Below are 18492 nucleotides of genomic sequence, written 5' to 3'. Positions count from 1 at the left end.
ACCAATATCGCTGATTCTCTTTTTTTCTTGCAATCTGTGCATGTGTCTTCGTTTTTATAACAATCTTGTGCGTCCTTTTGTTTTCCTGAACTCATAGTTTTTCTTCAATTATTTCATTTGTCAATCTAACATATCTTAACTTTGATCACAGTACATAAAAAACAGGCCTTTCTTTTGGTTATTTCCATATGCGAAATTAAAGTGTCAGTTGGTGTCTTAGCTATCAAGGAACGGCAGCAATTCCTGGAGATACGGGATAACGATAAATAAAATATAATATAATAATTATAAATGATATAATAAAATAATTGAAAAAAGTGGGTCATACCACATTCTTCTTCATCTTCGAACTCATTTCCTATGCAATCCACAAGTCCATCGCATTTAGCATTAGAAGGAAGCCATGTTCCACTGTAACACTGTACGTTTCCACTTTCATAGTATTCTGTTAAGGTAATAAATCATAATATATAATCTAAGATGATATCAAACACGTGACTTCATTAGGTTAAATACTTAAAACTTTACATTAAGGAAATAAAACATCCAGCCATTACAAAATATCAAAAAAAGTGAGAACAAACAGACTTGTTTAGTACATATCGCTTGAAGACATCTTTGAAGACATATTTGTCTTGATCCAACAATAGGCTAACTGATAAATCATTTCTATTAATTCAAGAATGTCGTTTTAGTTTGATAATTTTTTAAGTTTCAAGAATGATCCCATATTCTGATTTTTAAGAAACAACTCAAATTCAACTCAGCAAGGTTTTATAAAATGTATTGTCATAAACGTAACTGGTTTCAACAGTGAATGTGGTAATGTGACTGAGTAACTATCCTAGCACATATTTTTAATATTAAAAAAAATATACCCAGGGGTCCGTTTGAAGGATAACTACATTTTTTGATAACTTATGTTATCACGGTAATAGGGCTCATCAGCCATTTTAAATCAAATTCAAAGGTAGTTACTGGTTACAATAAACATGAACAATGGCAGAATTACCCAAATTATAGGTTCCTTTTTAAACTATTCTACAAATGAACATTATATTCTTGAGTGTTACGTACCATCTTGACAATTAAATTCATCTCCTCCTTGTTCAGTAGGACAGTCTATTACCAGGTTGCATCTTTTACTTGCATCAATACATATTTCAACATCACTACAAAAGAACTCGTCATCACTGCATTCGCTAGGAAAAACTGTAAGATTCATGATTATTGCCATAGATAGGAACTCATTCTGTTTTCCCGAGGTTCATGCATTAATGCATACGTTTAAACATAGCTGAATAAAACATTATTTTGTTATCAGGTTATCATTAAAGTCAGTGCCGATTTGGCATTAAGGAAATTAAATACTTTTAGCATTTACAGATGAAAATGTTTGATGTAGTGTGCATTTAGCCGAGGAAAAGTGCCCAAATATATCATCATCATCGTTAGTAATATTACTATAGATTATATAATCATGGAGCTAATAACGTTAGTAGCTCCATGATATAATCTTAGAAAAAGATTGATCATATAAGTTGGTTAGAATGTACCCGATTCCTAAACTTTCAAACTCAACCAAACCATTGGTTGGAATCCCCAACAATCTTGGTTAGTTTTAACTATTATTTTTGAGGTCAGATACATAGTAATGAGAAACATATCTGGAGTTTTACAAATCTGTTTTTTAAGTCTATAAAAAATCTCAATACAAATAATTTAATCATGATATTCTAAAAGTGCTTGGGTGGGTATATCTCAATTATGCTATATAGAAATTACAAGCATTTCCATCGAAAATAAAAGAGAAAGAAATTGATAGAGAATAGATCTACATGTTTGTGTGAGTACGCAGTGGATGCGTGTGTGTGTGTGTGTGTGTGGGGGGGGGGGGTGAGGGTACGTGTGTGTGAGTGACGGGTAAGTAAAATATACAGATAATGTTGGTTATGGGTGGGGATTTTTTTTTTTGTTAAACTTTTTTTTGTCGAAATAACCAAAAAAAGATATTGGTACAAATACACTGCAAAATGCTATTGGGAGGAGAGATGAAGGGATAAGGGATAAGATGTTCAAATTAAGTCTTACTACAAGCAAATTCATCGGAGCCATCGGTGCAGTCACTGATGTGATCACAAACAAATGATATCGAAATACACTGTCCACCGATCAGGCATTTGAACTGGTCTTCCTCACACCTCTTATCTAGATTTACAAAAGTACAAAATAAAATCAGAATGCATGATCATATTTATGTATGGATTAACTGAAGGTAGGCCAAAAGTGTTCCGTGCCTTGTCTTACAAAGTGTCGCCAAAAGATAAAGATCAGTGGCAATTTGAGTTAGAGTTTAAACTATTGCAGCTTTTTTGTAACACGGAGCTCAGATGAAAAAAGGATGACGGTCCTGATAAAGCAAGAAGGTAACGATTTTTAAGTTAGGCCGAAAATTTGTCGTTGAGATATTATGATTTCAGAAAATCGATCTTTTTTTAACAAAAATTCAAAATTTTACGTCATTAGATTAAATCAATCTAAATTTCATCTCTATAGAATAAATCTTCGTTACCTTGATGACATTTCTTGTGTACATCTAATTGATGTGACATTGGATAGTAAATGCGTTTTATCAACTTATGAACAAATTATGTGAATCCTATTAATTTCCATAAGAACAAGCTAATTTGGAATAAGAAAATAAAAATTGATCAATTCCTTCTTAATCTAAAGAGCTTATGTAAGAAAGAAGAAGCAGATTCACAATAAGTCCCAATTTGACGTGTTTTAAGAACAAGTGCTAATGTTGAAATAAATTTGTCTTCTTTGCTCATGACACCTAGCCGTTTTCGTCTTTTTCATAACCATCTGGAGTGGATGGCGATTAGTTTGAACATATATCATGTGATGGAATTGTTAATATTGGTATGAGATCGTATTTTTCCCCAAAATCCGTTCTACTTTTCGAATTTTCAAAAAAGATGCTTGATAAATTTAACATGTACCAAATGTACTGATGAATCGTTGGCAAGTTCATTTCCACATTCTTTTATTGATAAAATAATTGCAACTCACTTTAGTTTTGTTTAATTTATCTTCAATATTTGTTATGAAATGCCATTGAACTGTCTGTATTATATTGAATATGTATTGTTACTTTGATTATATTTAGAACATTTTGTTGAACGGAAATAAATAAATCTAAATCCAAATGTATGATAATAAAAATAAGTTATATATATCTTTATTTCAATAACCACAAAAATGTTATGAATCAAATTACCAGTATGGTCAACATTTGAATCTTCATCCGATCTATCATGACAATGTACTTCACCATCATTCTGGAAGACTTGTTGAACACATTCACCAGATCCACATTCAAAGGTATTGTAAGAACAATTAGGTTTAATTACAGGAGCACTTAATATCAAGTGTTCAGATGTATCACGACGTTCTGCAGAGACAAAAATGAAATATAAAAATGTCTTAACATAGAATTAAGATGAAAAATATTGACCTTGTGTGTCATCAATAAGGATGTATGAATCAAAATAGATTATTCATGATCTCATTAATGAACATAACAAATTGCCTCCTCGATTTAACAATATTGTTTCTTTTACCATTGGCGCTATTCTGTGTCTTATCATAATCTATCATAAGAACCTGATTGATTATTTTTTTTTTATCTACGAGGAATAAAAATTCACGGTTTAGTAAAATGCGGTCAGCACTTTAAATTCAAATAGGCGAATAAAATCAAGCAAGATTTATTACATCCGATCATCAAGAATTCGTATCGTGTGAATCATAACTAGGAGAGGGAAAGTACTCGTACCTACAACTATTATCCAATGAACAACACGTTCCCATCAAGTCATTGCTGAACAAAATTGAGGGAGAAAGTAAACAAAATAAATAAACAGATGAAAATATATTTAAAGAGAACTTGTAGCAACCAGTTAACTTACTTCTGTTTGTTAATGCAGTGGTCGCTTCCATCTTACATATGACAGCATTAGCACTCTCTAACGCACAGGGAACATCACGCCAAAGTCCACTGAATCGAACTCTACTTAGAATTATAATGGTACACTTCTCTATTGAACCTCCATCAGGCTGTTTTCGCTCCCTGTCTTCTTCATAACTGTTAAAATAAACATATCTCATTATCACACGTCCATACCATCACACGGGATGGCTTTTCTGGTGGTATCATGACAAGTATTTTACTACTATTAAACTTCTCCCAAGGTATTGTTTTAGACTGTTGAATTGATAATATATTTGATTTTGTGTGCCTATTGTATTACGCCTTATAGGGGAAGCTTTATTTTTATTTTTTCAACTTTCTTTGATGCCTTATTGCTTTCAGTGAGAAATAGGGATCCATAATTTGACCACTAGAACAAGTTCTTCTCATGATTATACAGGCGAGTTAGACAAAAATGCTTAGTTATTAAAAGAAAGGGTGAACCGGTTACGGTTTGAAATAACATTACACCAAATTAATAATCAATTGTGTGTAGACCATTATACACAAGACGAACTCGGTAACAGGCGAAGCAGAATATGACCAAGATAATACTAAGAAGTTACCTTCTGGGTATAAACCAGTCAGTGTAAGTCATGGGGGAACCATTGGTCCAACGAAACATACTAGCAGAATCACGATTACCAAGACCTATAAGACAAAAAACGACAACAAAAATATTTAACATCATTGCCACCATCATCACTTATCGACATCATATTGACCACCACCACGACCAACTATAGCCATCGTTGCTTCTATCATCATCACGAACTATCATCACCGTTATCAATAATAATCTCCATCACCAACACGACTACCATCATCACTGTCATTACTCATCATCATCATCAGCATCAAAACCACCACCACCATCACCATCACGACGACTACGATCATTATCACCGCCAATATCGACATCGTCCTCTGCATCGTCATCACTGTATCATCATGATAATGACCAGTCCGTTGAGTGAATGAGTATAAGCAATTTACCTATGTATATGCTTTGTCCGAAATCTGACCAACTTAAGATCAGCTGCCCGTGAATGAACTTGGCCTCTTTCGAATCCATGATGCTAACCATGTGTGAGCCGGACAATTCACTCGGTTGGTGAGTGCAATATTCTTCCGCATCTGTCCATGTTCCATTAACCTGAGTAAAATGGTAGCAGTGTCCGCTGTACAGTACCCAGCCCTCTGGACATCTGGTATCCTCTGTAGCAGTATCAGGAGATTCCCAGTCTGGGTGCAAACGCAGAATATAACTATATTAGGTTTCATATAAGGCTAAATCTTCTACAAATCAGAGAAAGGCGTGCATGGAAAGAATAAATAGCCATACTGTCAAGAAAGCTATACTTTGTCCTTAGAAAGGCAGACAGACTTACCTTTCCTTTTAAGTGCTAGTACAGGTGCTTTATTCCATTTTTTTTCCATTTAGGACTATTACCTTCAATGGCTTCCCGTCCAAAATTAAAGAGAAAAATCCTCCTCTTTGCTCTTTTTGTATAAAAGACCCCGAAACGCCTATCCATATATTTTGTGAATGCCCCAAAGTCTTTCCCATTAGGAATGTTATTACTGAGACAATTAATACAAAAGATACCATGATTCAAACTCAACCTTCAGTATTTCAGAAAATGTTTGGTATGCAGGATGAAACTTATATCTTTATTTTTTAAAACACTATTTTGTGTCTGAAAATGTCAGGGTAGTTCACCCGTATCTGAAGGGTTCCTGGTTTGACTAAATTCTAATAAAAATATGGCAGTACTTTAGTAATTTTTGTGATAATGCATATCTTCCACATAATAGGTAAAACCTTTGCATAGTGTTATATATAAGAATTTGTAAGAGAAATTGCATTCATCCAGTTAGTTAGTTTTCTTTTTTACTATGGAAGTTCATTGCATAATAAGAATATTCCAGAATGTCTTCGTTGAGCTTTAGTATGTAGGCATGAGGCAGAGTAATGAATGGTATTTGTATAATTTACAATGATTCTTGGCAGACAATAGGACCTGCTAGCGGCAGTGGAAAAGGACAATAGGATTACCTATGTGGTTTACATTGTTAAATTTCACCGAGGTCTTTTAAGAGTTTTATAGAATTAGGATTGCTCTAGAAAGGAGAATGTTCTTTTTAGAGACAATACGAGAAGCTCCCAGTGCAAATTTATATATATATATAAGCTGGCAGTTCATTCAAGGACATCATCATATCAGCTCGGAATTCAGAGTTTCACACTAGACTTTATGAAGGGCATATAGTTCATTTCCAACTGGAATACAACATCTATCTTCTGTGGAATAATTTGCACACCATCAATTAACTTATTGCGGTTATTTTGAGAGAGGTATTTCTAGTTCTCATCGTGATCATCAACCTGTTCTAGAGAACATATTTCAACCCATCGATTGCTGAAATCGACTATTTATAATCAACTTCGTCTTCATGGACATTTCAACCCGTTACAATGACTCTTATTATTCTTCGTGTTTCAATATCAATTTCATCATCGCCAGCATTGTGGAATTTAATTTAAGGAACCTTTGCCAACCATCTTGGATATACACTGTTGGTCATAATGGTGGAATAATTATTTTTACCCCAGTTTAGGGAAGGATTTAAAAAAATTATTTATTTCTAATAGATCTAGATAATGGCATACATTCTCAGATTTTATTGAATATTGATTTGCGAGTGTTTCTTTTGCGTGACTGCTAAATCATATGTGTGCTACTATGCTAATCAGCTAGGGAACCTACGTCCTTAAATCATAATTGACAGTAATGAGGATTAATGCCTCACAAAAGGGCACTTATATAGCTAATCGACACGATTTTTATCCTGGGGCCTCACAGTAACGAGGCCATTACTTAGCCCCTGAATCATGACTGTACGCAGTGTTTGCTAGGGTACGCGGCCGCCCCCACAAATCCCCCAAAACGAAGAAAATGCAATAAATTGTCAAAAATTCATTGCAATTTCCCCCCGCCCCCAACAGGAAAAATTTCTCTGTGTGGCCATGCCTTGAACCATAATGCATGGCCCTACAGAGGAATTTTTCCTGTTGGGGGCCGGGGGAAAATGCAATGAATTTTTGACAATTTATTGCATTTTCTTCGTTTTGGGGGATTTGTGGAAGGGGCCGCGTACCCTAGCAAACACTGCGTACAGTCATGATTCAGGGGCTAAGCAATGGCCTCGTTACTGTGAGGCCCCAGGATAAAAATCGTGTCGATCAGCTATATATCAGTGCCCTTTTGTGAGGCATTAATCCTCATTACTGTCAATCATGACTTAAGGACGTAGGTCCCTTAGCTGATTAGCATAGTAACACACATATGATGAAGCAGTCACGCAAAACAAATACTCGCAAATTAGTATTCAATAAAATCTGAGAATGTATGCCATTATCTAGATCTATTAGAAATAAATAATTTTTAAAAATCCTTCCCTAAACTGGGGTAAAAATAAATATTCCACCTTTATGACCAACAGTGTACATGTATATAGCATTTGGAATAACTCAGAACTGAATCTTCAAGACATGTTATATATACTGTATTATTTTGTTTTTTACTCTGTGTAAATTATTAAAAAGTAGATAATCTAATCAAATTTTTCTTTGTTATTTGTTTGGTATTCAATATCGAAACAAATACTTTTGGGGGCTTGTCCGGGAGACGAAAGCCAATTTGAAACATATGGATAACAGACCACAAGTGTCCGAAATGAAAAAAAGGTAAACAAAATACAAATGCTATTATGAATATTAGGTCAATGACTTCTCAATGTTGATACCCTACTTTTCAGTAGACCAGGACGCCATCTTGCAAAGAGTTGCGATTGATATGATCAACCACAACTATGAAAAGCCAGCAACGTCAACATCTTAAATGCACAATTGTACGAAATGTTTTCTAGATATGATGCACATTCGTTCATTTATTGTTTTTCTTGAAGACTCTGTGTGCCTCTTTGTGTTTAAAAAGGACATTGTGCAAATTACCTGAAGAATAATTATGACATTATTGGATTTCCATGTAGTTGAGGTTGATCTGATCAATAAAAACTCTTTGTATGACGGGACCCCGATGTGGAATTCACTCTGCCATTAATATCTGATAATAAACAAGTGTGAATGCATAAATCATAATAATGTTAATTAAGAAATACTAACTAAAACAATATCATATAGCTCTTACTAATTGAGTGAATCAAGAACTCACTTTCTTCATCTTCTTCTATATTCACGAAGCGATAATGAGCAAGAAACCTCGCGTTGTCATAGTGAAAGTTCACCATCAACTCAATCACCACTGTATCAACATCAACTGCCACTTCCATGCCATCATGCACTCCGTCGTCACCGCTGCAGAACGACGCAATCGTCTTATGAGGCAAACCCGTGTGGTCAATGACCTCGATGCGAGAGAAGCTACAATCCTCTCCGTCAGAGAGACTCAGGACATCGAAGACAATTTCAATGAATGCATTTGAAGGAGCTTGAAGAAACCACAACTCAGAAGATACCCCTTCCACGTATTCTGGGAAGAGCCTGCTGGCGATAATGCCGGGAGAGAAGGTACATAGGTGATCCTGGTTTTCAAGATCCGTCCCAACTGCGCAACCTGCAATATCTATAAGGGAAGAAGCGAAAGGAGTTAAGTTGCAATGAGTATAATAGGCAGAAAGTCTCGAAGGATGTCACTAAATGTGCCTCTACATGCTATCTCATTTTGGCTCGGGTTTTGGTCTGAAAGTTCACTCGATGGTTCCTTTCGGTCACATCAAAAACGGTAGGCTCACATGGGATAGACGCACAATAGTACTGACCAGATATAGGTAAGGTTCTAAGAAAAATACTAGCAACCAACAACTGCTAAAAACCACTCACCTGAGGAATTTATACGTGCCTGAAGTCCAGTTGACAATGATTCTCTTCCCGTTTCTATGGCAACGGTCATTGTAGATGAATTTGTAATGATGAGACCAGGAACTTGGGAATCATCACACGAGAAAGTAAGAGTAATCTCCGGTGAAGTCAATATGACTCTATCCTGGCATAACCCATCAGAACCTTCGCGAAACTGAACCAAGATGATAGAATGATGGACAGTGAGAACGCTAAACCAAGCAATTACAATTTACCTCACCATCTATAGATTATCACCATCATTACAATTTGGTTTCACTTTATCCAAAGAAATGACATTGCGTAGGAAGAACGTTTATCATATAACGTTTTAGTGAAGTTTGAGGTCGAGGAAGTTAGGAAGGAGGTATTTAGAAGGAGATCACAGAGCTCTTACATGCTTTTTAGCGAGATATGAAGAAGCTAGACCACGGTAAGATTTAAAGGAAAGAAGAATTATTATTGCAGGAGATGAGAAGTGATAAAATGTTGATGAAGATAATGAAGAACACGATTAAAATAGCAAGAAGGAGGAACACTGGAAACAAGACAAACCACAGTGTTTGAATCCGGTTGAGTTTTTAAGTAATGTTTGTGAAAAAGAATATACCAAAAGGGATTTGAAATTATCTTCTATACTTTGGTCAATATATATTATGGTTTTAACTGTTTTAAAGCTACAAAGGAAGATTTACCAAATAGCATCAACATCTTGAATCAACGACAGCACTTCTTAAGGCTCTGATCCGAGCTATGAAGGTGATTTTACAGACTTTAAGATTTTAACTGAACTGATTAAATCTTTTAAGGGTGAGAGCGCTGAATGACACGATATCAGGGTAAAAATCGTGCTTTAATTCATGTCCTCAAGGTTGTAGTGATTGGTTGGCTATTGTTTTTGATGTACACTAATTGTGCTAGGTCAGTCATTGTCTGCCCACAAGTGACGTTCCGGTGTCATTACGGAAAGAAATGTGTATTCAAATTCTAGCTTTGGCATGAATGGCATGTACTTTTCAATCTTGGAATTTTGCACATAATCAAATTATAAGCACACTTCCTTACTCCGATGAAATCAAATAAGATCCGAATTTACATTGATTATGAGAATTTCATACCAAATAATTTTTTATAGCAAGAGCGTGGTTACAGAACAAGAAATTAAATATTCATATATGTACCCCATATGTGTCGATAGTTATAAGAATGAAGGATGGATCTGGTACGGTAACATTGGCTTCACAAGAACTGAATGGTATGAATGATGATGGAAACGGGTCAGTCTGGAGATAAGTCCCGTCGAAAATCAAATCAGTTGTTCCACATCCACTCTCACAGGTGATTTGACTCGCTTCACAATCTGTTTTAAAAAGATGTTGATGCGTGAGTTGATTTAATTTCCATTTCCACAAAGTGTAAATCTATATTTTAGTGTCATACTTCATTTATTGATTGTGATTTATGTAATGCTATTATTTCAAGTGTAATGATGACACATAATTTTGTTATTGAATTGACCTTATCATTTTGATCAAACTGATCAAACTGATATTTATTTTGTTGGAAAAGAAATAAATTAAATGATATGAATAAACACATATTATTGTCTTTTTTCTCACCTATAGCTTCATATGTCATCGAGAACTGTATCAGAGAGAATATTGACTGAGCAAAGAACTTCATCCTAATATGATGGTTCATGAAGAAGGTAATATCCTTATAGCTTCCACAAATCTTACGACGTTCCGTATTTATTACTACAAGATCTTCTACCGAGACATAGTCTAAGCAATCACCATTACCATCCTGATTCTCTCGAAGAGACACGAACAAGAACGTCAATCTGAGAAAGGGATACATGAGAAAAGTTGTAGAATAATATTTGTTGCATAGAGTTATAGTGGAAATTCATCGCATTCGTTACGTCGTTACACGCCTCATGGTATACCAATACTACCCTCGAGGTTCTCATGAAGCTGTTACGTAAAAATCGAATAAGTTTTGAGGTTTCAAATCATATTCTCAGTCATCAACTTAAAATGTGATTTTTTAAAAGTCTAACACAGTTTACAAGCACCTGAAAGCAATTTTCCTTCACAATATCTGTCAAGGGTTATAGGAAATTGATTAGGGGTGTCTCACCTACAAGAACACGTTACTAGTCGTGTGTAAAATCGCACATACAAGAAACAACCGCCTAGTGATATGTCAAGACAGAAGCATTCATACAAGTTGTGAAAACTTTCAAGTGTAATCACTTTTTAGTTTTTTAGTTCACTAAAACATCTTGAATTACTGTTTTATGCATTTTACCTTAAGCTCAATGAGTCATCAACTTGGACATAAAATGTTTGGTCATAATTATTTGAGTGAGCAGTGAAGCCTAGGTATCCGAGCGATGCAGTGAAGTTAGTATTTAATGAAGTGAAGTCTGCATCTTCAATCTGGATATACTGGTATTCTAAAACATAATTAACAAGACGGGAGACAATCCGAAAATCGGTTTCATAAAATGAAGAAAATAGAAGAGAGAACGAGACTTTAGATTTTGGAACAGCACCAGGAAAAATTTTAAATTATCATTCTCAAACTGAGGATGCTTATGAAACTATTATTATGAGCTCATAGCCAAACTCTAAATTGGATTTAGGCAAATCAAACCGATTCCTCTTTCTTAAAATCACTTGGCGTAAATCCGTGTTGATGGGCGGGGGGATGATTGAAATATTTTGGCATTTTTTGCAATCATGTTTTCAGATATGCAAGGAATTATCATTGATATGTCCAAATGGCAAATACCCCTCCAATATTATTATCTTTTTTACCCCATGATGGTTTAATTGTTTTATTAGAGATTACATTCAAAATTAATTCATGAATAAATCATCCACTTCAAGCTAACGGATATCCACACACCCATCACGCATATTTCTCTCTCTCTCACACACACTCTCTCTCACACACACACACACACACTCTCTCTCTCTCTCACGCATATATACACATGTCATCAACATTTAGAAATCACTAAGTTTATTCAAATGATGCATCAGTCTACACTATTAATCAAAGGAGAGTCATGAACACGATATATGTTTGGTAGTTCGTACAATCCAACGAAGTCTTCATTGATGTGCAGCTCATCATCCACATGGCGAAGGCAGATGGATTCTTGTTCAGTTGATGTGATGTCCTGCGTGCCATCGCCCATTACTGCAAACGGACCATCCTCCTGTATCCCGTGGACGACCTTTGTCACGACTTCCCGAGCGAGCATATCACTTATTTCTTCTTGAGCTTTAGGGGATGTGAAAATTGTCTTGCGTCTCAGGTAACTGCTTAGACCATCGTCATCTACCCTTAGCAGTTCCATAAGGTGATGGAAATTCCCATCAACCTCCGTGTGTCCTCTGAAAGCAAGACCTTGGCGGAGAGAAACCTAAGAGCGCTGACTATCCTCAGAAGTGAATGTCTCGCTTCCTCTTTTTGTCGCTGATATTCAACACTAAGATGAGCTCCAATGGATGGCTTGTTGGATGCGTGTAGCTGTGACATGGCAAATCGATGGCATTCTTCAGAGGAGTGGTGGCTCTCAAACCTTTGGGTGGCCTTTTTTTCAATTCCTGAAACCTGTGTCGATGAATGCAGACTCTTTCACTTCTACGAGAAGAAGAAGGCAATTTCTTTCAGCTTTAATGGAGCAGTCGAAGCATTAAACACCTGCCTTTCCTTCATCGTAATGCAGCCATGGATAAGTCTGAAACCATTTTGCTTGGAAATAGAATTTTTGGTTTTTCCGTTCTTTTGGAGGGATGTTGGTAGATGCTGGATGATTTGGCTTGTCATGATGAAGATGCAAGACATTCACAATCACAGGTTTGTTGACACTTTGTTGGTCTTGCTGGTCATGTTGGTCGCTGCTAGGTTCGGAGGTTGAGGCTTCTTCTTTACTGGCAGTTGTACACTCATTTGAAACATTTTCTGCAACATCTTCCTGTGGATCCTCTTCATCTCTTCTCCTGAAGAAAGACGTTATTTTGCTCAATTTACGTCGTTTTGAACCGGACTGGGACATGATGCCAAAACTATATTCCCTATTACGAGTTGTCAAGTTTAATGAAGTCGAACTAACATACATGCATGCATTACATCAAACTCATTACAACAGCCTCGCGCGGTAAAACTGAACATACACCACGCATGATCGAAATGCGAATACGCGCGTAAATTACATTTTTTGACATTCCATCGTAATCCCTTCCCAAAGACCCCAACATTGATGAATTGGAAGAAACGGGGGTTTCTCTTCAATGTTATAATAAGGACATAAGTATTTCGTTTGGAAATGGTGAACAGGCTCTTTATTTGCATTTTATGATTCAATAATATTGTTTTTTTTGTTAAGCAGTGTTTTAGGAAGAATTTTAATAAAACAATTATCTCTTGTGATTTTTTTTTCATTTCTTTCGTAAAAAGTGGGGGGATGTTTGTACAGGCCACTCCCCCTCCTCGAAAAGTGGGGGATATATCCCAAATCCCCCCGGGATTTACGCCAGTGCATATACCAAGTTTTAAAAAGTTGAGGTGAAATATATTAATTATGAGTAATCATAGACGAGTTAATGGGGTGGCAATGCCATATGAAAAAAATCACGAATGTGAGTTATAGTAACCATACATAATTATTATGTAAGAATCCTTTATGCGCTTTACGGATTGTATAATAAAGTTTACCTACATCATTTTATACAAATGAAAATAAATGAAAGTATTAAATGATTTTTATATAATTAATCAAATACCTATACATCTGCAACATATACTCACTTAACAAAATAGATGGGTTTTCAGTTTCTATGTAAGTCACAAAAATAAGATTAATGAAAAAAGAACATTTTATTGGTCTTACAATGTAAATTAACATACCCGTTAGGCATAAGAAATCCAATTCGGCATTTTTACAATCCTCATCAGCTATTTCACGTGATAATACATTAAATGATCTGCACTTTTGTTTGGTATTCAGATCAATTGTCCACCATGATTCACTGTCCAGCTATTCGGAAAAGATTACCAAAAACATAATTTTGACATGATATGAATTAAATGATTAGCAAGTAAACACGAGATTAGGAGGGGATTTATAGGGCATGAATGGTCACCATTGCATAAGATAAGGATACTAGATGTCAAAATTTGTTTCCTATAATTGCCTGCAATTACTAATCTAAAAGGGTTTATAAGTTCAAAACCGTTTTGAGTCGTGATAAGATTTATTCGATTATTTTTTGTCCATTGATTATTTTCAATGTTTTTCTCTGTAATACAAGAGTTAATCCCCGGAGTTAATCTGGTCATTAATAACATTACTCTTATAAGGGCCGGTCTTTTTTCGAGCGAAATATTCATCGTTGCAGAGTACTTTACTTCATATAGGATAGAACTGCCTTTTGTATTATTTTCCAGGTAGATATTCTACAAGCTCATTTTTTTATTCCGGTTAATGCTATGATGTTTGATAATAAACATAGAGGGCAGAAACTGTTCAATTATTAAATGAATTTACCAAGTATGAGTATGTAAAAAGCTCCTCTTGTGTAGCGAATCTACCGAGGTGTCCTCGTATACATTCTCTGTATGCTACCTCCCAGGTTGCATGCCCTATGAAGATACACGTTGAAGGTGGACCATCGTCATGTAACGTGGAGCCTATTACTTCACAAACATCTGAAAACTCAAAATACACATTTCCTTTTTTTAAAGCTATAAATCATCTATTCTTTCCAAAACTGAATTTATTGGAAGGAGCAATACTATAGTGACTATAAATGTTACCATACATACCATATGAGACTATAGTATAGTCTCATATGGTATGTACGGTAGCATTTTTTTAAATAGGTAATTAAATGATATATAGTAGCATCAAAATAGAAGCGCAGCAGTTGTTATTATTGATGATTAATATTTGCAGTACTAATTCATATCAAAGTGGACAGGGAAACATGCTTTTTATATTTTAAATAATTTTCTTTAAAAGCTCAATAGAATAAAATATTACACGTTTTCTAATACAACAGAAACAACTAAGATCACCACGACCAACTCTACTTCTATACAACTACTCCTCTTCCTCCTACGTGTACTACTACTACTACTACTACTACTGCTACTACTACTACTACTACTACTACTACTACTACTACTACTACTACTACTACTACTACTGCTACTACTACTACTACTACTACTACTACTACTACTACTACTACTGCTACTACTACTACTACTACTACTACTACTACTACTACTACTACTACTACTGCTACTACTACTACTACTACTACTACTGCTCCTGCTGCTACTACTTCTATTTCTTCTTCTTCTACAACAACAACAATAACAACAACTACTGCTACTACTACTACTGCCACTTTACCACTATACTTCTACTTATTCTTTTAATTTTCATCATTGTCGCCATCACTTTAGTGAATTTAATTATAATATTCTTGACTTACCCTCGCATTGTGAATTTGCAATCATTCTCAGACCATGTGGACATTTGCAATAGAAATCAGACTCCATGTTGACACAAATGTTGGAGCAATCATTGCTACTCAGATCCAAGCATTCATTAAAATCTTCAATTCAAATAAACAAAATTAGTTAAGGACATTCCACAGTTCTGTTTGTGCACATCATGATCTGCGCATATTTTACACTCTGGGTGTTGACAATGGATGGAAAGGTGACTGATTAATAAGCTGGAGGTCTGAGCTGATATTTCTAATTATCTACACTATAACTGCAGTTCCGATGTGTTATTCTATGAAACTAATAAGCTGGAATTATTCCATGGACCATTTTGTTTAAATACCTCACCAATTTTAAAATACTTTACTCTGCAGTGCTGCAAAGTATGACGAATATGAACCAGAGTTTGAATAAATGGTACAGTGGTTTGGAATTTTTCCTCACATAGATACAAAGCATTTGGCGCGTTTTTGGTGTTTTAAAAATTACAATTGCTCTAATAAAAGTGTTTACAGTTGAAAACAAGGTATATCTTCCTCTACAATTTTGCAAAGTTTGGTGAAAATGACATGGGTTTTGAATTATGTGCAGCATTTTTTTTTATACTTCCCAAGTTTCTAGATTGGATTTTTGTTATCTTTCACATCGTTTTTAAGAACTGACCGTAACCGTGCTGTTAGACTTAAAACAGCAAACAAATAGCAAATAGCATCTTAAGCATTTATTATTGATATTTTTGCGAAATTAAATTAAATTTTCATGGGTTTTGACTGAGTAATAGAGGTTTAAACTCATTGTAGTGATCTCGTGAGGTCTAAAAATGCCAAATTCTTTTGAACGCGCAATTCTTAAGAATATCAATTTGGGTGATTTTTTAAGCTCTATAGCAAAATATCAAGCACATGAACGCATGTTAATTTTTGCATATTTGGAATATTCAGGTGCTAAAGTATCTATGTGCAAAGTTTGATGAAAATGACATGGATAACCGTTGAACGTCCTTAAATATTAGAAATACATATAAATACATATAAATATATAATTATATGTATATATATATATATATATATAAAGAATTGGCGATGTGCAGTTTGGAATTTTATTATGAAACCACCAATAAAAATCTCTAATTTTTTTCATATTGCCGTTAAATTACGTAGATTCTGATAAAACACATTGAGGATTTTTTTCAGATGTATGAATAATCTATTATTATTAAATGTCATCAATACTACCTAGATGAGCTCTAAATGGTATGATATCAAGTCGTCGCTTGTGGGAGAATTGGCATGTAGCATTTCCTCTACAGATATATAAACAGGTCCTACAGAGTATCAATTTTCTTTACCTGGGTCGACTACAGCACAATTTGGATTAAAATCTTGCAGAGAGATATGAATCCACGACCCTAGGCTCTGATAGAAAATCGAGAGTCAGAACTACAAATCATTTAAAACTGACAGGCCTGTGGATCAGTTTAAACATTTTGTACTGATATTTTAAGACTAACGACTTTTTTTTTTTAATCTCAAAAATAGATCAATATGCCAAGACAGAGGCGTCGATCCTGGGGGGGGGGGGGGCGATCGCCCCACCAATGAAAATATTTGGGTGGGCAAACATATCGTTTTTCCCCCCAAATAATTCCGCATGTGCAAAAATAAAATAAGATTGTAATGTTGTAACACAGAAATCAGCAAGCGAGATTTAGATACACAACTCGTTCTTTATTTAGAATCGTGCTCAAAATGTCCGCTTTTTCAGATTGGAATATAAAAATTTTCAGCTCGCATCATTTCTGTAGCAAAAACCCATACTTTTCATGATTAAATAGGTGAATAGAATGTCCCGTTTTCAGTTCTAAACCTCAAAAGAACTCCCGCTTCGATTTGCAATAATCTTTTGTTGGATATATATTTTGTTCTTTATTAAAAACGTCCATTAAACTCAATTTTTTCAGATCGAAATATCAAAATTTTCAGCTCGCACTTCGCGCTCGCATCTATTGTTTAAGATACCCATCTTAATCATTGGTACCAAAAATGCTTAGAATATCAAGCTTTCAGGTCAGAATATAAAATATAAAGAAATTTCAGCTCGCTCTCGGCACTCGCATTATCTGTGTAGTGATATATGTATCCTCCTCATGAGTTACTACAAACAGTCCTAAACAGGTACCTTTGTTGGTGAGATATGTGTCTCTTTCTCATGAGTCATATATATATATCAACATAAATAAATAAGTATATATATATATATATATGTATATATATATATATATATATATATATATATATATATATATGTATATATATATATATATATATATATATATATATATATATATATATATATATATTGTAAAGAAATGGATGAAGAGAACAATGGTAGGCGTAGCTTAAATCAAGGTTCCCCAGAGCTATCTACCCTTTGGAAAAATTGGTGATGCCGAAAAAATGTCTCTGCCGGGAATCGAACCCGGGCCCCCAGCTTTGAACGCCGGTGCCTTAACCACTAGACCACAGAGACGGGTTAGTGGCTAGGGCGACCCCGTTCCGATTGACCGTCAGATAGACAGATTTTCGACACTATACCAATTATAATTTCCTTTGTCGGGTGAAGGTGGGTTTCGAACAATGACAAGCCGCCATGCTTCAGCTGGATCAAAGCTATTGCTTTGATTCATTTCTATATATATATATATATATATATATATATATAGGCCTATGTGTGTGTGTGTGTGGGTTTGTTTGTTTGTTTTGTGTGATCGAGCGCCTTTGGAACGTTGATTCATGATTTTGCCCCCCCCCCCCAATCTGAAAAATGGATCGACGCCCCTGTGCCAAGATATCCCTCCTGGAAAAAACACAGTGTACCACATTGTGTTCACAGTGTGGTACACAATGTGAAATCACATTCACACTGTTAAATTTGAGCATTTCAACGGTATGAATAACATATTCACATAGTCGACCATGTGATCACGCTGTGAATA

At 35.1% G+C, this 18492-nt stretch overlaps 1 protein-coding gene across 1 annotated transcript in view; it reads right to left on the bottom strand.

The window, feature by feature from the left end:
* The window catches only part of LOC129265611 (uncharacterized), a 37809-nt gene that overhangs the window by 14015 nt on the left and 5302 nt on the right, over positions 1-18492 (bottom strand). Inside the window, exons 8-22 of the mRNA XM_054903588.2 lie at positions 15482-15604; positions 14527-14687; positions 13887-14016; positions 11274-11421; positions 10580-10803; positions 10142-10320; positions 8943-9135; positions 8275-8685; positions 5033-5281; positions 4603-4687; positions 3975-4150; positions 3284-3457; positions 2092-2208; positions 1078-1212; positions 329-445 (exon numbers count right to left, since the gene is read on the bottom strand). Of these exons, the coding sequence (XP_054759563.2) occupies positions 329-445; positions 1078-1212; positions 2092-2208; positions 3284-3457; positions 3975-4150; positions 4603-4687; positions 5033-5281; positions 8275-8685; positions 8943-9135; positions 10142-10320; positions 10580-10803; positions 11274-11421; positions 13887-14016; positions 14527-14687; positions 15482-15604 (2622 nt within the window). The remainder of the gene's footprint in view (positions 1-328; positions 446-1077; positions 1213-2091; positions 2209-3283; positions 3458-3974; positions 4151-4602; positions 4688-5032; positions 5282-8274; positions 8686-8942; positions 9136-10141; positions 10321-10579; positions 10804-11273; positions 11422-13886; positions 14017-14526; positions 14688-15481; positions 15605-18492) is intronic.

Source organism: Lytechinus pictus, chromosome 7 (assembly GCF_037042905.1).
Source record: "Lytechinus pictus isolate F3 Inbred chromosome 7, Lp3.0, whole genome shotgun sequence".
Classification (NCBI taxonomy): Eukaryota; Metazoa; Echinodermata; class Echinoidea; order Temnopleuroida; family Toxopneustidae; genus Lytechinus; species Lytechinus pictus.
The sequence above is the reverse complement of the archived record's forward strand: the minus strand, read 5'-3'. Positions and strand labels throughout refer to the sequence as shown.